This window comes from Vanellus vanellus, assembly GCF_965231255.1.
Source record: "Vanellus vanellus genome assembly, chromosome: 1".
Classification (NCBI taxonomy): Eukaryota; Metazoa; Chordata; class Aves; order Charadriiformes; family Charadriidae; genus Vanellus; species Vanellus vanellus.
The window spans coordinates 154,756,008-154,777,568 of record NC_138905.1 but is presented as its reverse complement, the minus strand read 5'-3'; the positions used below and the strand labels follow the sequence as shown (position 1 = coordinate 154,777,568).

Genomic DNA, 21,561 nt, shown 5'->3' with positions numbered 1-21,561 from the left:
CCCCGCCGGGACGCCCCCTGCGCTGCGCGCCTGGGTCACGTGACGGCGCCCGGGCGGGCCTGGTGACGTCAGAGGCCATATGACCAGCCGGGGCCGTCGCCAGTCTCCCGAGCGCGGTGCGCTGCCGCCGCTGTCCCCGCCGCCCCCCGCCGCCCGCGCCCCCTCTCCGTGCTCCCGCCGGTGCCGCCTCGCCCCGTCCCCGTTCCCCGCCATGGCTCGGGCCCCCGGCGCGCGGGGGCTGCTCGCGGCGGCCGCCCTGCTGGGTAAGGAGGGGGGTGGGGCGGCCGCGGCCTGTGGCGCCCGGCGGGGGAGCGGAGCGGGGGTGGTGGTGGTGGTGGTGGTGGGTGTCGTGGGGGCCTGGGGCGGCCCCGGGGGCGGCGGCGCTGGACGCGGCACCTGTGCGCCGGCTGTCGCTGGAAGCCCGCCCGCGGGTTCCCACCTGCTGTTGCCATTCTGGGGCGGTAGCGGTGACCGGAGGGGCTGGGGTGGGGGTGGTCGCGGCGGCGGTGGCGCCGTCGCAGCATTTGGCTGGGCCGCGGCCTACCCTGGCCGGGGTCGCGGGGGGCAGGTCCGGCCGCAGGCGGCGGGTCCTCTGGGGCGGCCATCCTTCCCTTTCCCTGCAGTGGGAACCTCCGACGGCCGCGGGAGGTGCGAGGGGGAGGATAGTGGGAGGGCGGCGGCCGAGCTTGCCGGGGCGGGGGTGGGGTGAGCAGGGGAACCGTACAGCGACCGGGAACGCTCGTGGGAGCATCTGCACTGGGTGTCGGGGCAGCGCTGCGGGAGGAATCTGGAAATAACGCCTTTGCCTCTCACGAGGCATGGAAACGCAGGAGCTACTGATGTCATTGCTGGGAAGTTGCTCCTTTCTGTAAGGCCTGTCATGCTCCCTTACTTAACGGCTTTCACCCTGCTGTATTTTGAGTGAAATCTGAAATGTTACTGAAATAAGGAGATTTTGGTGCCTTGATGAGGAGGTTTGTTAGTGCGGCAAGACTGTTTTATGAGGAAGTGTGTCTGGCTTGTTTACTGATAACTACCTTGCTTTAGGTTTCTTGCTTTGAAAAGCCACATCACGTGACACTATCAAATTTCTGAAATGTGGCTTTGGCAGCTTCTTCAGCAGCTAGCAAAAATGTTTCCTGAATAGAGCAGCAGTTGAGAACGGTTATCTGCTGTCATTTTGGAGATGATGACAGCCTTTGAAACTCTTCTAACATTTATTTGGTAGTAAATATCTGTATCATTGTTGATGGTACTTCAGTTTCACTGACCCTGAATGGTGTCACTCACAAGAGGCACTGAGCAGTTCAAATATCCAGCTCTTGCGAGCCAGTCTAGCAAGCACAGTGACTTACGGTGCTATCAGACTTGCTTTTTAGGACTGCCAACTTCAGCGCATTGAGCTGGTGTTGTAGTGGGAATTCTTTGTATAGCTTGTTTAATAGAGTTATGGCTTAAATGAGGAATTGCTTTTGTTTGCCTTCTAATCAGTCTGCATGGTTTTTAAGTGGTACCACAGCTAATATTTTCTGGGACTGTAGTAGTCTTCCCCTGCTTAATTAGCAGTTACAGACATAATTTTGTGCATCAACTTTGTCACTTTCTGGCATGTAAAATGTGTTGGGTTTCTGCAGCTGGGGCAACAGACTAGTTTATTTTACTACAGAGTAACTGTTTACTGACAGCCAGGGCTTTGTACCAGTGTCTCTTAGCTGTGTGTTTCTACATAACTTTATCCTACAGTGTCACGGGAAAGCTTTGTGGTGCAAATAGAGACCCCACCTTGGAGTACAGATAGCCTCTGCCGTCTTCTGCCAGAGTGTGGGGCTTGGGCTGTAGTGAGGGAGGGGGGAAGAATATGAGATAGTGAGAAGATAGAGCTGAGTTCTGATCTTTTTAGCTCATTTGCAGCTGTTTAGTCATCTGAGTGAACACTGATGAGGGTAAGGTAATGATCACAGGAGGCTGAAGGATTAGCATGGGTGGGTCAGACCTGAAAGCTTGTTTGGCAATGCCTTGACTTTGGGACAATAGAAATTATTTTTTTTCCTTCCAGAATATCTCACTACACCTCACTTACTGTTTCAGTTTTCCATTCACATTGAGCAGCAAGCACTAAGCTGAATATTTCATATGTCAGCATTAAGTGTTTTGTGATGAATTTTCTCATGAATATCAAACTTGTGTGTAGAAAGAAGAAGGATTTAGGTAATACAGTGATAAATACAGGGAAGGGGGCTATGGGAAATGAAGTACCTCCCCTCAAATTTAGCTGCTGCTTTTCCAATTATGGAGGAAAATGGTGGTTGTCTGCTGTTTAGCACCATGGGTCAGTTGGGTTGTGTGTCAAGGCCAACAGAGCTGCTTGTGTGCTTTGAGTCCTACAGCACCTGTAGTTCTCTTCCTTACTGAAGCACAGACACATTGGAGAAGAGACTTCTAAAAATCTGAGTTTAGAGTCAGACGTGGATTCAGTGAGTAAATAATGAAGTGGCTGAGATTTGGGGAAGGAAAAATGAGTTTGAGAAGGCAGCGTGTTGCTATTGCAAAGTTATTGACACATAATCCACGTGTTTCTATTGCACAACTCTAGTCTGAAGGGGAATTTCAAACCTTGCTACCGGTGTAGGGGTAGCTGAGAGAAACTTGAATAAATTCCAGCCAGTGAGAAACTTGGTATTGTATTGTTTTCCTCAGTTTTGGCATTGCTAGCTGTATGGAACTGAGACCAAGTATGAAGTAGTTTTTGTGAAATACAACCACTTACATTGTGTGACTTTCAAAACATTGTTTTACCAAATGCTGCCCTTGACATAGTGTTTGCTTGATAGCTTCTTTGTGTTGACACAGTCTTTAAGGATCTGAATGTCTGTGCTAGTCCCAAGCCTGTTGTCATGTGATAGGGTACTCAGCTTTGGCTTCGGCAGCTTTTCTGACTTGTAGAGTAACTTCTCACTTGCTGAGTAAGAACTCCGCAGGTTCCCTGACATGCTGCTGTTGAGATATGCTCCCAAGATTCCTGTTCGGGCTAGCTTAGAAGTTTCATTTTGGGGGCAACCTGCTTCTAGATTGTTCTGTAGTGAATAGGATGATTTCTAATCGGCAGCAGATGATAAACTGAAGAATTATCTTTAGGTACAGAGGAACCCTACTCAAAGAAAAGATTGATATTTTATTGAGAAGTCAACTGCTGTTATCTCTCTTAAGCCTTTCTATGTCTTAAAGATAACTTACTTCTAGCACTAAGAAGGCACGCCTTGCTGCCTTTGCTTGTTGCAGCTTAACTGCAACAGCTTGTCTGTCCTCTCAAGTCAGACGTGATTATTTGGAAATTCTTTGAGGAAACTTGGTACCATAATGGATTTCTTGGTATTTATTCTCTTTAACTTGACAGGAGAACCTTTTGGGTGTGTGAGTGGCACTAGTTACAACAGCTATTTGAATGCTTCATTATGTTATCTTAATTCTAAATTATGAGCCTACTATTTTAAAATGTATCTGAAGTTTTGGTACATCAGGCTTCCATGGTTTTTGTACATCTTACTTCAAGATGGACTGGTATCCCTTGCCATCTAAGGGTAGCAGCTTCTTAACCTTCTCTGTCACTTGACAGCACCACTGGCTGTCGGTACTACTTTTTTTATTGTAATTCGAAGTGTGAGAGTATTAGTAGTGCCTTGGCAGTAGAGTTTCAAATGTGGTTCAGCTCTGAGCGGTGGGCACTTGTCTAGCTGTTCCCTCTCCAGTGTTCAGGCTTGAGCACAGTAGTCCACACAATACATTGAGTTTTCTTGTATTAAACTTCAGTGGCTTCTGATTTCTTAGCAAGGCCAAATTCAGTCTGTGTAATATGAGAGCACCATTATATCTTTCAATTGACGGGGTGAGATCTACTCTTTTCAATAGGACTAGGAGAATGGTTTTACTCAGGCAGTCAGTTTAGTATCTTTTTACCAATATCCTCTACTCTGCGGGGGGGGGGGCTTTCTCTTTAAATAGTCAGCACAGTGCTCCTTCCTCCAAAACGTTGTTTGGGGCTGCCAGCTACCTTGAAGGATGTGTTAGTTGTGTGGTTTGATACAGCAGAGCAAGTGCAAAATGAACTTGTTTGAATGCTGAAAAAGGTCTAGCCACGGGAATTCAGACCTCCCGGTGGACTCCTGTAATCAGCTGCTGTAGAGCTACCCCAGGATTTCCTTCCTCTAGATAGGAAACCATAAAGAAGCTTCATGTGACTAGATTCAATTGTGCAATTCTCTGGCCAAATGGCAAGTGTACAGCTTCTAAATAGTCTTTCCTTTATAATGCTATTGTACTTTTATATTTTTTTATAAACACAGAGGTTGTCCATCTGCAAACTTCAATTGAGAAACAAAATGTTTACTGCCTTAATGGAAGTCAACAATATCAAAAACATAGTCTGAGACTGCATGAATTTGTCCCTATTAGTTGATAAGGATGCATCTTCTAGAGTTGGATCAGGAACAGGTGCTGCATCTGCACAAGTGAAGCTGATTTGCTTCTCCCCTAAAGTACTCACATCTACCCTTAAATTAAGTGTTGTTCCCCCTTTCTGCCACTGTGTTTGTGTTCAGGTGTGTCTAACAGCAGTTGAAGAGAGTTCAGCCTTGTCTTTCCCTGCTATGCTTTCTAGATATCTAGTGTTTAGTCTTCTGAGTCCATTAGTGACAGGTAAATGTAACTCATAATTTTATGAAGACCATCTTGTCTCATGTCAAGTGATTCATATATCAAGTCTGTCAAGGGATTTTCCTGCTTTCAGTTGTTCCCCAGAAATGTTAGGGTTGGTAAATAGTGTGATCTTTCAAAAAATATATTCTTTTTTTAAGCTCTTCTTTTTTCTGTACGATCCCAAGGTAGTATAGATCCTGGATCCTAAGCAAGGGGTCTTGACTCGGTCTTCTGAGAAGGGGCTTGTACCATGTGTCCCTCTGAGAGTGGTGCTTCCATTGGAAGACAAGCAATTAGACAAGGGCATAACTCCTCAGATTTTTTCATTCCTTTCTCTGGCATAGACTTAGCAGTCTGAAGTTGTTCACAAAATGGCACTGAGATGACAGGCTCCTTCTGAACCATCGGAATGAGTAAATTACTGGGCACTGCTGTTCACATATACAATGGAAAATAAGCCTTCTTTAGATAAGAACCAGCGTTTCTTATCTAGAACCCTAGAACATCTGGGCAAAGGTGCAGAGCAACACAGCAGTACTGTAGCTTAGGTACTGGATGACTGTGTATCGCCAGCATCAGCCAGCAAGCATCCCTTACCTTCAGAGTACTGCCCTGCAGTAATTACAGGGTAGGCTGTAGCTGAGGAGAGTCTTTGATGTGTGTGACCAGGCTGTGGGTGTGATACTCAGAACCACTGTTGTGGCACTTGTGGGGAGCAGTTAGCTGGGCTACGCTGCAACTGTGGTTTTCCTCCCTAATGCCATAGTCACTCACTGGAACTACAAACAGTCCCATCCCCTAGATACCTGTATCGCTTAAACTACTGATGATGTGGAATATGTGCCCAGGTGGATTTGGATGGTTTGCTGTCCTTTCTTCCAAGAGGAAGGCAGAAAAATACTAAAAAGGCTTTTACTTATGTGAGAAACATTAATATAGCAACAAACCCCAAATTATATAAAAGTAGTTTTTGTGTTTGAGATCCTTGTTGTCAATGTTCCATGTTTCTAATAAAAACTGGAGACAAAGTAAATCATTAACTATAGTAACTGAAGTCCTCTTTGCAAGCAGACAGTGTAAACAATTGCCATTAATATATGCTTGCTTTTTTTAGAGCACAACAACCATTAGTCTTTGTCCCTTAGTAGCTTTCCATTATATGGGAGAGTAACCCAAGGGTAGCTGTGCTTGGCTAACAGGATTTTGATTATGAAAAGGTTGAAACCTGAAAGCATCTTTGTGTGGCCAAGAGGTGGGGAATCCTGCCATTCTGAGAGCCATATTCAAAAGGGCTCAGATTTAGATTGTTCAAATGTACTAGATTGTTTTGTTAGCTTTGTAATTTTCTGTTTAAAACAACTTTTTGTGGTAGGTTTCTTTAAGACAAATTGTTATATAACCAAGAAAGTCTTAGTTTTGGTTGACTTGCTTATTTATCGCAGAGCATTAATCCACTCTGCTTGTTTTTTTTTAGTGTAAGTGTGTTAGATAAGTAAGGATGCTGGATTTAATTCAAGCAAAATATCTAGCCTTGCTTCAACAGTTTTACCTTCAGTGTTTTATTGCATGAGACTATAATTTCAGAAATAAGGTCTAAAGGGAGAGATTATCTTGCAATTTTCAATTGAAAATATGCAGCTAGAATAAATAAGTAAGCATATTGGAATACAAAGGAAGCACCTGAACTAAGTGAAACTTCTTTGATGCTAGTACGTTTTTGATAATTCCTCTACTAGATATCCATAACGTAATATTTCCAGCCAAATGAAAAATGAACTTCACAAAACTTAACTTTTTGCTGTTGAAAAGTCTAGGAGCTGTTCAGCTGTGTAAATCTGAAGCGCTGCACTTGGCTGTACCACAGATAGTTGTCACATAGGGGGGTGCTGCAGTTTATTAAGAGCATTTAAAGTATGAAGTTAAACTGGAGGCAGTATCAGTTTTTGTGTTAAATAGCAAATAATATTGTTATGAGAAGTACAAGCAATATTCTCAACTTGTGGATATGCCATGATAAAATTGAGCAATACTTTATGTAACTTAGAAATATTCCCAGGACAGATTGATTCAACATCAGTTTGCTTTTCTGTATTCTTGACATTTTGACTGTAGGCTCTTACTATTTGTGGGCTGGTGATGATTCATGCATTAATCACTAGTCGACACTGAAACTGCCTTCACAAACTCAACAGCTGCTTTTCTGCCAAACCCAGCGAGCTGTTCCTCTGCCTTAAGCTGGCTGGAGTGAAGAGTAGGCAGGTCTTTCTTTCCTTCAGTGTCTTTGTTCTTCAGTGGTTTTTGCTGATTTTTCTTTGCCCCCGTGTCCCTTGTTTCACTCCATTTCATATGCGTTCCTCCAAGACTGCGGGAGCAGATGATGCTGCAGCACAGGGTGCTCTCTGATTGCCATCCTTCTGTGTGTCGGCTCACTTGCAGTGAAACAGCCCTCTTGCCATTTCATCGAGGACAGCTCAGTGTCTCGTGCTGGATGCGTCTGTCTCATCACTGACACTGCAAATCTAGCAGCTGCTGAACATGTCTTAAGGAGGAACGGGGTTTTCTAGTGTTTGTTCCACACTAACAAAATCGGGATTCATATAGTAGTGTGGACTTAACTACTATATTTTTGCAAGGTTATGCAGGTTGTGTTTTTTACTGTTTGTTCACACCCCATATTCTCTATTACTTAAACTTGCTGAGGGTGATTTGCCAGCTCTTAATTCTGAGAATCTGTCTTCCGTTTGGTGCTTTCTGGTACCTCTCCATTGTCTTTTGTTGTTCTCTGAATCATCTAAAATGGGCAGGTCTGTCACATTTTCCTTTAGGTCAGCAACATTTTTCTTAATTTTTTCAGTCTTTTCTTTCCCCTGCATTGCTTTTTAAAACTGATCTTTTTTTCCTTTCATTGTTTTCTTGCCTATTGTTTGTTTCTTTTTAGCTCTAAAATTGCCAAGATTTTTAATAGCTATCAAACCAGAGAGTTGGCATGCACATGGAAGGCTTTCATTCTAGCATATTTTCCATTGGTAGTGTTAGTTCAAGTAGCTGTGGACTCCCACTCCCTGCCTTTACTCTGTTTTCTAAGCCGTACTAGAAATCTTCAAGAAAGTGTAAGCAGCTTGCTCTTGAGAAAACAAGTGCTTGGGTAAAATGTAAACAAGTTCCAGATGTAAATTCAAATTGAAGGAAACTTTGTAAATTGAAACTTCCATGTGGAGGAGCATCAACTGTTTCTGGTACTGCTCTGAACTGCAGTAAGTAACATTTTCTTTGTGAATATATGTTCCTTAATGAACATTGAGCTGGACGTAAAGGCAAAGGTAGGACAGTTTTCCTTTGAAATATCAGTTTTCTACACTATCCGTTCTTAGCAATTTCTTTCTTCTGCTATCTCTACTTTTAAGTCTAGACTCTTTAAATAACCGGGTGAAGTGTATGAACTCCAGCCAAAGTTTTGACCCCCTTTGGTGCTGGGGGAGGGTATATTGTTGTGAAGGGGAAGGCAACAAGGGAAAATGCTTGCTGAGTGCCAGAGAAATTGTTTCCAATGCATTCCTACAACTGAAGGGCCTTCTACCAAAGTCCAGCTGACAAAAGTCCAATTTTTCCTAATAATTCTCCTAATACAATTTTATGCACCATAGTTGTGTAGTGAAAAGTTTTAAAATTAGGATCTGCTTTTTGAAAACTTCCTGGAGAGGGGAAGCTAGCTAATGGATAATTCGTCAGCTGGATCTTTTTGTTATAGCAGCAGTTGAATGGATTAGCATGTTTGACTCTTTAAAGCTTTAATTTGCTTGAGATAGTGGTTTATGTCTTGCAGCTTTTTTTTTTTATCAGGTTTTCTGCAAGAGTGAAGTTGTTGCAAATGTGAGCTGATAAAGTGCTAGCATGAATATGGTGCGGGCGTTTTGCAGTGAGGTTTGCTTGGGATGTGTGCATGGTGACAAATTGAGAACCAGAAAAATAAAATGCTCAACAATTAAGAACTGGGAACACCTTGGTGTGATTTCGGTTACAGGAGCACTGTCCAGTTAACCCTTACTGCAAATGAAGTATGAGATAACCAGCTTTCTGGCTCTATCCAACCTGCTGCAACGTGTCCCCTAGGTGAAGCTTCATTGTCAGTGGATGCTAGTCTAAGTCCACGCTGCTGTCAGAAAGGATGATCCCGTGCTTATCTCGCCACATGTTCTTACTCGGTCAAGTCAGTACTAGTGTGGTCAGTTGAACTAGTGCTCTGAGCACTTAGGGCTGGAGGGGAGCAAGTGTGTGTGGGGGGGAAACATGCTTTTGCCTTTTGCCAGCAGCTTAGTGTAAGGTTAGCTTAAACCAGTCAGAAAAACATAACCTCAGTCTTTGTCAAGGTCTTGGCCCCCATCCTCCTCTCAAGTGCAGAGAGCGTGATGACAGTAAGGAGAAGTTCTCCTGGCAAGGGTGGCACGCTCTATCGTGCTATTTTTGGCAGTCCCTCTAAAACGTTTGCAGTCAATCCAAGCTTTCTAAATGCTGTATTCAGTGCATGTACAGCTGAGTGTCCTGGTACAGTGGGAGTGAAGGCTGCGTGGTGTGCTGCGGGGGGATGGCTGAGCACTATAGGCATGCAGGATCAAATATGCTAAGTCAATTCTGGCTGAAGCTTGCAAAATAGTTGCTGTGTAGGGTGAACACTGAGCAGCTGCCTTGAACAGTATGGCTGGTGTTTGTTTCAAGTTTTTCTTACCCTCTGAGGACCCAGCGTGTCAACAGTTCTGATTTGGGTGGCTTTGTCTTTTAATGAATGGGGTGTTAAATTTGTCCTCTGTGTGTTAGTCATGTTGAAGCTAGTATGGAGACTGTTAACGCCTGAGTTTCCAAACTCAACTGCTGTTTAGGATGTATTCCTAAAATGTACAGTTGTATGTATTTGTCTCTTTGGGATCAAAAATGAAAACTTACGTGATGCTAAGTTAACCACTTGTCATTCCTAACAGGCTTTTTACAGGTTTCCTCTTCATTTGAGGTGAAAGATTCAAGTGGTAAGGTCTGCATAATTGCTGATATGACAGTAGCCTTCTCAGTGGAATACAAAAGCAATGGGCAAAAAGAGGTAAGGGGATTATCTCGCTGCTTGTTTCTAACTTGTCTTTATAAACTGTATGGTATTTCTGCATGTGTGCAGTAGTTAAAATTTTAACAAATATTTAACCATGAAAAACTGCTTCAGCAAAGATTTTTTTCTTTTCCCCCCTCCCAGTCATGTTGCATCAACTCTTCTTTATTGCTGATGCTTATTCTAATTAAACAGGGTTAAGGCTGCCTGAAACCACCACAAACAACACATGTGTGAAATTACTTTTGTGACTGAAATTCCCCACTAATCCTATTGGTCACTACAATGGCTTTCATGGGAACTGTAAAGGCAAAAATGCTACCAGTCATCTTTTGGTGAACTTGGTTATACTTACATTGACTAAATCTAAATTGAAATGGCTGTTGGCACATACCTTTTAAACTTCCCTGGAATCTGCAATCTTCTTACTGAGAAAATTTCTAGCTTTCAGTGTGTCTACAGACTAGTGCAATGCCTAAGAGTTGTTCCATATTAACAGCAAAAGCCTGTTAAGGAAAGTTAAGAATTTTTATTCACAAATACTCTGCTGTTCAGTTTACTTTTTTGGTATCTTTACTACTGACCAGGAATTGTGGATTATTTATCTCATAGCAGTTGCATGTTTTGAGGCAGTCTTGTTGAAGTTGACTTTTTCCTAGCCATCACTGTAATGTGACATTAAAAAATCCTACTACTTTGCTAGTGGTGCACTTGCTGTATGTGATTTGAGCTGAGAGTTACATTGCATAGTCTACTTTTTCAGTGGTGCTGATGGTCTGAAATAGTGCTGATACTGGTATGCAAGTTTGCATTCAGAGGTGACTGCTTTCATAACATGCTTTTGGCTCTTTCTTCTTGTAAGCAGTAAGCTCAAAACTTTCCAGTAATCATTGTATTTGTCTTCAGGTACCAAATTACTTCTCAATATGTAATAAACTCAAAGTATTATAGCCAAACTATATAGGCTGTACTATTTGCTTTTCTTCTTACTGAATTGTACTACAAGAAACAAAGCTTAAATTCTCTTGTTTTTCACATATTCGGAGTTTGTCAGATCTGATTTACCTAGTACAGAAGTACCTGCAAATTCAGAGTGCTAGTTTAAGGGGAAAAAAGTCTAAGAGGTGCTGTGAGTGTGTACTGTTTTGTCCTCAAATTTCAGAGAACGATGTTCTTAGAAATCCAAGTGTCAGTAACATGCTACTTGCTATATACAGGTATATAAGTAGACATCTTATAGCATATATGAATGTCAGCTGTATGTGTATGAATGTCAACTGTATGTTTTATCACAGTTTCATAGGATATTTAAAAAGTAAGGAAAAGCTGTTCCATCATCTCATTTACATGTGTTTCATTTTCTACCCCACAGTTCGTACACTTCTCTCTTCCACAAAATGCTACAGTAGAGCCACAGAGCTCATGTGGTAATGGTAACACATCTCATCCAATTCTGGTATTGGGTTTTGGAGCAGGACATTCATTAAGCCTGAATTTCTCAGAAATTGCAAACAAGTACCAAGTTGAAGAGTTAGTTTTCCACTACAATCTGTCAGATGCAACTTTATTCCATAATTCAACTACAGGTAAAATGAAAACTTCCTGTTCTCATTGTGTCACCCTTCCAGATGTAATACTGATTTGTTTCTGTAAATACTGTAACATACTAATGCAATGTAATCTTTTTACAGGAGAAGTGAAGAAAGTATCACATAAAAATATTCTTCAAGCATATATGGGCACAAAATACAGATGCATCAACTCCAAGCAAGTCAATATGAAGAATGTGAACGTCACTTTTAGCAATGTTACTTTGGAAGCATATCTCACAAATGGCACTTTCAGTATGAACAGTAGGTATCTTGTAGCAGAAAACGTACTTGGTGAGCTAATATTTCTAGAAATAGATCATTTCTTTTTAAGTCCTGACTAATCATATTTAGGCAGGTACAAATTGGATCTAAGGCTCCGATAGCAGCATCTTCTGAAAAGAATAACCTGCTTCAGGTTTTCTCTGTAAGGGTGTCAACATCCACGACTAGAAGATACTGCGCTGTGTTCCCATGGGTTTTGTACATGAGTATTTATGGGTGTAAACATGTGTTGCAGTAGGTCGACTGGGCGCGTGGCCAAAATCCTAGTTTAAGAAGTACCTTATAACTTCCAAGTGTTATGCCTCTACCAAAGTAGTTTGAACTAGTTACTGTGTGCTCTGGGGAAAATTAGTGCTATGATGGCAGACAATAGAGAACTGGTCTGTAGGGAGCAGATACGTACATCTTCCTGCAGGAGGCCTTATATGAGCTGTAACAGTGGTGGTCTTTCTCTGTCAGGCTCAGTCACAAAACGACTTTTTGTCCTCATTGCTTGCATTGAAAAGCATTTTTTAATTTCACTGCTATACTGACTAGAAGACAAACTACTTTATGGTGTGTTTGCGTCCTTTGCTTTTGTGGCAACACTTCAGTTTACATGGCTGTTGATGTTTGATCACCTGTGGTATCTTAGGGAGTAACAAATCTTTGCCTTACTTAAGGGCAAGTAAGAAGTCTGATCTTCTCTGGGAAATGTAGAACTCTTCTTTCTTATGCTGTTAATCCCATTTATGCACCTGTTGAACCTTAAAAACCAGCGTAGTCAGTGCTGGCATGCAATGGATACATTGAAAAATTGCCTTCTACAAGAGTATCTATATCTTGTCCTGTGTCTCTGAAAAATACCTTGCCTGATGCATGATAATACCGGAGTTGACTTCTTTTATGGCTGCCTCAATGACTGGGTGTTGTAGTTTAGGCCAGATTTCAGTGTGTATCATTCTCTTAATGAGTCTGTTCTAGTCAGTGAACTAGTTTGCAGCAAAGATGTGGACCTACATTTGTAACTTCAAAAAAAACCCAAACCTGATTTCTGTTACTCCAGTCTTCAGAACGATCAAATGTTTTAAATATGATATCTTGATCCAGTTATTATACTGGATAAGTATAAGTGATCAGTTGTCAGCAGGCTTGAACGTAAGCCATGATATTGGGGAAAAGCTGGTTTTTAAACTTCCATAAAACTTCAATAAAGTCTCCCTACTGTGTGATAATTTTCCTTCTAACACCTCCTATTATCTGTTCTTACATGGTCCTTTGGTTAAAAAAAAAAAATTTGCATTGTTTTGGGAGGGTGCTCCTTATGCAACACAAGTTTGTCAGCATTTGTTTTCTTTTCTAAACCACTTCTCTTCTTTTTTTAGATTAATATACACACTTTAATTGCTATGATCGCTTCCCCAGAGTTGCTTTTCCCTATCCTGTGATATTGCTGTCTTGATGAAACTATTGATCCTCAGAAAAAACGTGTGATTTCGTATGATTCTGGGGTAGACATTGTTTGGTCTGAGTTCAATGTTTTGGGGTTTTTTATTTGTTTTTCTTGTTTGTTTGTTTCCACATTCCTGTTGTTCATACTGCCATACTCAGTTGTTTCTTTAAATCATTATCATCCCTAAGTGTGTACTACTGTCTTGGGACTGCACCCAGATAATTTTTTTTTCCTATTCCTACTGCACAATGAGTTATCTCTTTCTTGTGTGTTTTTTTTTTTTAATTCAGATGGTTAAAGAATTCTCACTTTATCTTTTTTTTTTTTTTTTTTTTTATGGACTCTGAAATCACCTTGTTCTTTCCAGATCAGTTCCTCCTTTCCACTCTTGTAGGCTTGAGACTTCCCCTGCCCTTTTGGCAGCTAGTTATTGATAAACTTTAGATCTGGAATTCTCCCTTAACCTTTTTTCCCTGCAGCACCTTCATTAGTGGATATTTCTGCTGGTGATCTGGGCAAGGCTCACTGAAGGGAAGAAGGGTCAGTATTCAGTGCATCTGTGCATCACTAGTAATGGTAACTAGTCAGTGTACCTATAAGTTAGTGACTGAAGTGTTATGGTAGTGATTATCTGCAGCTCTGAAGAAAAGGAGCCTTTAATTTTATGTTGGTAGTTTTGTCAGCTGCTTTCCTATCACTGTCAGAAAGATGTAAGAATTTGTCTCATGTCTAGGTCTGTCTTGAAGAGTTACTAGAAGCTATGCTGTAAATTAGTTCAGTAAAAATATAAAGACTCCACCTAGGATGAACTTCCACTTGAAGTGATTTGGTTGTTTCCATCTCTGCTAACTTGAGTAAGAGGCTGTATGTGTTGGGGTCTTACAGATGGAGGGAAATTCTCCATTGAAGTACCAAGTAAAGCTGATGCTTGGTTTATTTGTTAGGAAATTAACACATTTTGGGACCTGACCAGTATCTATTAAGCCTACAAAAAATAGGGTCACTCCTTCATTCATCCACCTTCCCTCTGCTCTTTGACTTTCCAGAAATGGAGTAGAAATAGGAAAGTGTGCTATGTTGGAGTCTCTGAGTTCAGAAGGTGTGATTAGAGTTCCTCTTTCTGAGCTATAATTGAAAGTTAAGTTGCTGTTTAGGTTCAGAGGCAATTTATTAGCTATCTAGTATCTGCAAGATACATATGAATTAAGCTTCAGAAGTAGGCCCTTTGAGTCAGAATTGACTGCTGCTGCAGTTGCTGTCATCCTTATAAAGTTGCAAGCTGTTATCCCTGACACGTGGAGATGACCTTGGCTTGGAACTTGAAAGCCTCTACTGTGGTAATGTCTTTGCTGTGACCTTTGGTTTTGGCTTAGATGTTCAATGCAGGAACCTTCTTGGTTTCCAGATCAAGTTAAGATCTTACTGCCAGGTGTTTCTGAGTACTCTGGCAAATAAATCAGAGTCACTGTTCTTTCTCTGTCCTTTTGCCTTCCAAGTTGTTGCTAAACTGGATGAAAAGAGAAAGCAGCTTTACACATCTTCACTGAGCCTTGTACCCCCCCGGTGGTGGGTGGCTACTAATGCAGGACTAAAGGAAGTGATGGACACGAGACCCAAAGGGAGAGCATAGAGCAAAACATTTGCCATCTGAAGCAATGTCTTAGAATCCCTTTGTTAAGGGTAGAAGAGCTGCAGCACTGTTGTGAGGACTTGAGAGATCCAGTAGTGTTTTAATGTTACTGTGGGTATTGCCAAAATAATGACACAGGGTCCACACAAGGTGGTGATGGTGTAACTGAAGGAGGGACAGGAAGGAGAACAGCTCATCTCCTGGGAGACAACTTTTAACAGCAGGCAGGAGAACTGTTCCTCTGTTTTTAGCACAAAAGTGCCCAGAGCGTTGAGGGGTAGTCAGCTCAGCCTTGCTGTGAACATACAGCAGGAACGCTGGCTCTGTCAGCATAGCAGTATCTTATTTATCCTGACTTGATAGTGAAATGACAGACATGAATAAAAGCAGATGTGGTCACCATGAACTTCTGTAAATAACAGCAGAGGGGTCACTTTCACATGCAAGGCTTTAAAAGTATCTCAAACTTTGCAACAAGAGTTTAGGTAATGCTTTGCCATCACAGCTTTTATTATCCTTTTTTTTTAATTAGGAAAAGCTACTTGAAATTGTGTCCTTGTTTCCCTTGAGGATTAAAAAGGTAAAGCACCCCACAGCTTCATTTTGTTTGATAATGACTGCTTTCCTTTCTCTCCAGAGACAGAATGTGCTGAAGATATGGTCTCTACTACTGCTGTAGCGCCTACAACTCCTAAACAGACTACTAGCCAGGTTCCAACAACTAGCCCAGCACCCACTGCATCGCCCCCAAGTCCTGCAGTTGGTAAATACAATGTGACTGGTCCAAATGGAACCTGTATACTTGCCTACATGGGGTTACAGCTTAATATCACCTACCTGAAAAAAGATGAAAAGGTATGTTTTTTTCTTCAAACCCTTCAGATTCCTTTTTTGGGGGGAAAACTTGGTAAATTATTATAGGCTAACTTTTTTCTTTAAAAATCATGGTTCTTTGTAGTGTTCATCCATGATTGTCCTCTATTTGAATTGCTTAACTTGGACTAGATTAGTGATGATTCAAACAGTTCTCTTCTACCAAAAGTGGGCCTTAAAGATTTTTCCATTCAGTAAGAGTATGAAACTTGTCTGTCAAATCCAGTAAGTGTATATGGCCATTCCGCAGAAGCAGTAAAAATTATCAAGATATGAGCAGGGGGGATCCTATTACCAGAGATGCCATCTAAACAAGATTTTTAAACTGTTAAATAAGATGCAGGAATTTGGCCTGGGGCACCTGAATGAACACAGGGAATGACTAATAGAAGGGAAAATTATTACTACTGTAAAACTGGACAGGCTTGTGACTTAACTTCCAGGCAACACCAGAGAGGCTTGGGTTTTACTTTAATGCTTAAGAGCTACTCAATGGCTGATTTTAACAGCAAAAATGCTACATGGTTTATGTAAGATCCAGCCCTGGCACAGCTTCTTTCCCTCCATTGTTGATGCAAGCGCAGCCTGCCAGCCCCATGGACAAACCCTTTACCCGCTAACTGGTAAGGCAAAGCTCTGAGTGGAACCCTGAAGGGATTGCTGAAGGCCCTCAGTAGGAAACAATGACCAAGGGTCAGCAGATGTTTAGGTTCAGTAAAGCTTTGTTATAAGGACGTTTGAGCACAAGCTGCTTTTTCCTATCCTGTGGCTTAATCTGAGGTAATGAGGACAAGTGCAGGCAAACAAATTATGGCTGCTTTTAAATATTTTAAGTTGGATCTTGGTGATAAAGGACCTAGTGTGAGGAGGGTGGTGTCTGTATGGGACTTAGCTGCTTAATCTGTATGTGGTGGTGCAAAGGAATCTATTGCATTTATTTATGATGATGATGACTGAGAGGTAAAATAGTGAGTGCTGATAGCTGGTGTGTGGCTGTACCAGTAGCTGGTTATGATGGACTGTGTTTTTAGGCACCTTAATTGCATGAAATTCCCTAAGCTGTGTCCTATAGCGTGGCATTATAGCTCTGCAGGAACAGCTGACTTCTAGGGTAATGATGAGTGAGGAGGTGGCAAATAAGTTTTCCAAAGTTAAATGTGGGTCAACTAAGAGCTACTAAAGGTTTCTATTGGATTGTTTAGCAAGTGCATTTAACCCACAGCAGATACAGTATAAAATCATGTACTATGGGCAAAGACAAAGCATTTTGAAGTGATGTGCAAGATGATCGTGCTTACAGGCAGTTCCCTTGATTATGTCAAAGCAGTATTTTATAGCATGTTGTCCCCTGCGTAGCGGTGGTCACTGATGTTTTTCCTTATGCTGCTAGGACCAAAGAAATTTAGTGTAGAGAAAGCAGCAGATTATTGGCCGCAGCCAGCCAGGGCTGCAGAAAGCTTAGGCATGCAGAGATGCCCTTTGTTCTCTGTACCAGCCTGGTAACTCGGGTAACTTGCACGTATCTGCCCAGTTGTCTGCAAAATGTGTTGGCAAACACATTGTATGCATGTGAGTACAAGCAAGCTAGAAGTTGACTGAACATATGGCGATGTCTCTTCAAATGTCATAATTGATCCTCTTCTCTCATAGATGGGATTGGATTTGCTGAATTTCATACCACGCAATACAACTTCTTCTGGGATGTGCGACAATACATCTGCCTTCTTGAGTCTGACTTTCGACAAAACAAGGGTTATCTTCCGCTTTGCTTTGGTAAGGATCTCTAGACAAACCATGTAGGGTCTGCAGGATTTCTCATGTACTAACTAATTGGGGCAAGTACAAGAGAAAAAAGATGCAGCTACAGGAAGGGGAGCAATTCCTTTGTTTTTAATACTGGGATTTAGAGGGTTTAATCCTTGGTAACTCCTGTGAGGAAAGAATATATACATGTATGTACACTCACGTATGTATAGACAGACATCTATTTTGTTTGTAATGGGCATTTCTTTTAAGATTATATTGCCTACTCTCTAAAGCTTCTTGCCCAAACTGGGAACAGTTCTGCTGTAGCAGGGGAATAGCCTGTGACAAATAGGCATCTCATCTAATCATAAAAGTCTGGAACTGAATTTAAGTACTCATTAATATTGTGTACAGCCCAAGAGCCATGTGTGCTTGTCTTCTGGACTCCTATGGTGGTTGGAAATCCTGTTTCCTGCAGCCCTGCCCCAGTGCTGTGTTAGAGCTGTGTACCCTTGAGGACTGAATCCACTGTGTGTGTCAGCTTCATGCCACTTCTAATAATGCAATCACCTAGACCTGTTGCTTTTAAATGACTGTCCACATCTCTGTGGGGTACCGAGCTCCTTTAAAGCTTTATCTGTAGCACAGGTGAGATTGTTGTTCTAGCCTGGTTAAGGCATGGCCAACTTTAGTGGCCTAAAGACTATATCTTCAATGTGGAGGTCAAGTCAGCAGTCTGAGGGGTGGCAGTCCCTCTTTCTCTGTCTCCCCTTCCCTCCCCAAAGTAATTTTCCCCAAGGTGTGTACCTCCTGTAGCTTTTTCCTCTAAAAGTGCAACTAAGCACTTCCTTTGGATGCTAATCCCAATTGTGGACTACCCTTTGAAAACCTTTGAAATGCATGCAGAATTGAACTGGAAACGTTAACAGCTTATGTTGTACATCATTAGCTTAAAAAACTACTGGTTTCTTTTTTAAAAGAATGCAAGTACTGAAAAATTCTTCCTGCAAGGTGTGAATGTAAGCACGACTCTGCCTTCTGAAGCAAAAGGTAGGGACTTTTAAGAAGTCTACTTTCAGTGACTACTACTAAAGGGTTGCCTGCATTAAATAACATGTTAGAAATGTTGGGGATGAATGCATGGAATTCAAGCTCTTTGAGCTTATAACTCCTGCTCTTCAGGATTCTGTAGTAAGACTTTCTCTTTACGCAGTTCCAAAGTTTGAAGCATCGAACAACAGCATGAGTGAGCTGAGAGCTACAGTAGGGAACTCCTACAAGTGCAGTGCAGAGGAGAATCTCCAGGTCACAGACAAAGCCCTTGTCAATGTATTTAATGTTCAGATCCAGGTTTTCAAGATTGATGGAGACAAATTTGGGGCAGGTAAGAAGTTTACATTTGGGGAGGGGGGAACCTAAGATCTGTGAAGTGCACTTTGATATAAACATGTAATATTCTGCAGTCAAATGCCAGGTTGTGGGTGCTGTGTTTAGTCTCTGCATGCCTTATTACAGATGGTGTGGGGGCTAGTGAGAGGAGTACATAAAAAGCTTTGAAGTACCTAAGGCTTCTTCCTTGTGGTCCAGAGAAGAGTTCTAACTCTTCAACTGTGCAGACGGTTGTAGAAAAGGGGTAAAGTTCTGGGAAGTTCATTACTTTTTTATTTAATGCTGTCCTTTGTGACTGTGGTTAAAGCAAAATGGCTAAGGGAGTTGCATAGACGTATTATTATTGCTGAGCTTGTGCATAACAGTAGTGGCTCTTGAAGGAAACCTTTATTATAAATCTCTCTATTATGCATGCAACTAGTACTGAAAGGCTTCATCCTGAATGATCATAGTTAGTGGACTTGGCTTTGTTTTGGTTGGGGGCAAGCTAAGCTAGGAGTTAACTGGAGCCAGTTTTATCTATGTGCTGAGAGCAGAAGCTTGAGTTCTGGATATAGCCAGCTGTTGGTGTGCTAGTGCCTAACATGGGTCTCTTTTCTTTCTCTTCAGTGGAAGAATGTCAACTGGATGAAAATAACATGCTGATCCCTATAATAGTCGGTGCAGCCCTTGCTGGTCTTGTTCTAATTGTCTTGATTGCTTACTTGATTGGCAGAAAGAGGAGCCATGCTGGATATCAAACAATTTAATGACTTGCACTAAAACCCAGTGTAGATGAAAAGCAATTGCAAGAAGCTGGGAAAAAAACGCCCCACACATTTCCCCTGAGCTAAGATTGATATTGTAAGGGAACACCTTTTCTTGCGAATTGCTTCTTAAAGTCTGCTTTATTAAATGTGAAATCATCTTGCAGCATTTAACTATGCACAAAAATAACTTCTGAAAGTTCTGGTGTTTAATTTTGCTAACTAGTTTAAATATTTACCCACTTAGAAACAAGCTAAAAGGTTTTTAAGGGTGCTTTTTTGGAATTGGCATAAGGTAATGTCAGCTAAAGAGTCCAGAGAGGGATGTTGCTAATTCACACTGACTCTATTTCAGAACTCTTAACAAAGGGAAAAGGTTCATTCTTCATACTGCTGCCATCCAGCAATGACGATAATTATACTGATGATGCATTTAAATAAATTTAGTAACAACTGACAAAATTGAAATTTGAAATCTAAACTCCACCTTGTCTCTTAGGTGTGTATTTTTTACTAAGCTTTAAATTCAATGCCTGGCATATGCAGGGTGTGAAAAACGCAATACTCAAACCTTACAGGAACTCTTTATGATTGGACAACTCCCCTGTTTGATATTTTTGATGCTCTGCCAGCTCGTTAGGAGCTGGTACTTTTTTAAAATGGGTGTTATTTTTATTTACCTTTTTTTGTAAAGTGATTTCTGTCTCTTCTGTTGGAAGGTCCAGAGAGATCCTGTTACTGCACATGTGTACAATAGATCTCAATCTGCTGATTCTCTTGCTTTAAACTTGGCTGGGGGGTTGTACACTTTAAGGATCAGTTCTTATGTATGCATTGCCTGTAACAATGCTAATAAAGACACTTTTTTTTCTGTATACCTTGGTGTTGCTGATCACTCTTAAAAACATTTGACTGTTTGGTAAGTAATAAAGTCTTGGTTGGGGTCTACTTTGGAAGCTTGAAACAATCCTTAGTGTGGCGTTGTGTTAAACAAACAAGTGTTTTTCTCTGTGGCACAAAGGTGAGGCTTAACTATGTATGTGTCTTCAAAACAGCCCCTTGTTTTGGACTTTGTGTTTGGAAACAGGTAAAACTTCTGTGTATCAGTAACCTGAACTCTGGAGAAGTTAACTCTTCTGTTACATTGCTGCTTGCTGAAAAATGTCATGGTATTGGTCTGCCCTGCTAAGCATAGCTTTCTGAAAGTGCTGCTAAGATAGTTGGTATAAGGACTGTGGAAATTACATGTTAGGTTTTATTCTGAAGTTGGATTCTTACCACAGAGTAGGAAGTGCATGTCTGCTGAGGTCTGTGTGTTGTAATGTGCTTGGAAACGAATCTTTGTGTTTAAAGCTTCCCTGACTCTTTCCTGCAGTAATGTTTTGGTGTTACCAGTACTGTGTGGAACACTATTCTCCTGACAGGGAGAACTGAACATGTGGCAGTAAGGCTGGTATACTTTGGACCATTTGCCCTGTTACCTTGAAGGCACCTGGAAACTATGCGTTTTGCCAGTGGTGAATAAACTAGTATTTCCTAATACCTGGTGACATGTAAGAACTATGGTACTGCTAATGTACTTACAATTCAGTACTCAAGAAAAAAGGATGTCTGTCTGGTACCATAAATGATGGGATAGCTTGGAATCATACTGTTTAGTAGCTGTCTTTACTTGTCTAGAGGAGTACTCATCTACTTCCTCTGAGAAGTTGTGGGATTCTCTTCCCTGCTGAGGAATGAAAGAAACTCAGTCTGCAGGACGTAAAAAAGAGATAAGCCTTCCTTGACAAGGAATGAAGGGAGCTTGGAGTAGAGTCTGAAAAGGAGCATGGTGTTAGGTGAGGCTTTCCACAGTAGCTGTTCCACAGGGAGAATAAAAAGCACAAATTGCTGGCCTCCCTTCAGTCATTCTTCCCCAGCAGGAAGGAGAGGGACAGGATTTGGCCACGAGAGGGCTCTGCAAGGACAGGAAAGGAATTCACAGGCACCTGGCTCCAGCAGGGCTGGAAGGGGCCTAAGTGCCAGGGCTACTGGTTTGCTTGTTTCTGCCAGGGGGTAGGGTATTTAGACTTGCATTAAGGTACAGC

General features: G+C 41.7%; 1 protein-coding gene across 1 annotated transcript; it reads left to right on the top strand.

Moving 5' to 3' along the window:
* Positions 1 to 79: 79 nt before the first annotated feature.
* On the top strand, positions 80 to 20,349 carry LAMP1 (lysosomal associated membrane protein 1; the record flags this gene model as incomplete). Its single annotated transcript, XM_082498498.1, is given in 11 exon segments — positions 80 to 143; positions 146 to 210; positions 212 to 263; positions 9,666 to 9,781; positions 11,157 to 11,370; positions 11,476 to 11,637; positions 15,358 to 15,575; positions 17,244 to 17,366; positions 18,320 to 18,389; positions 18,553 to 18,723; positions 19,338 to 20,349. Coding segments are annotated over 11 exon segments (1,395 nt in total). The 3' UTR covers positions 19,478 to 20,349.
* Between the last annotated feature and the right edge of the window lie 1,212 nt (positions 20,350 to 21,561).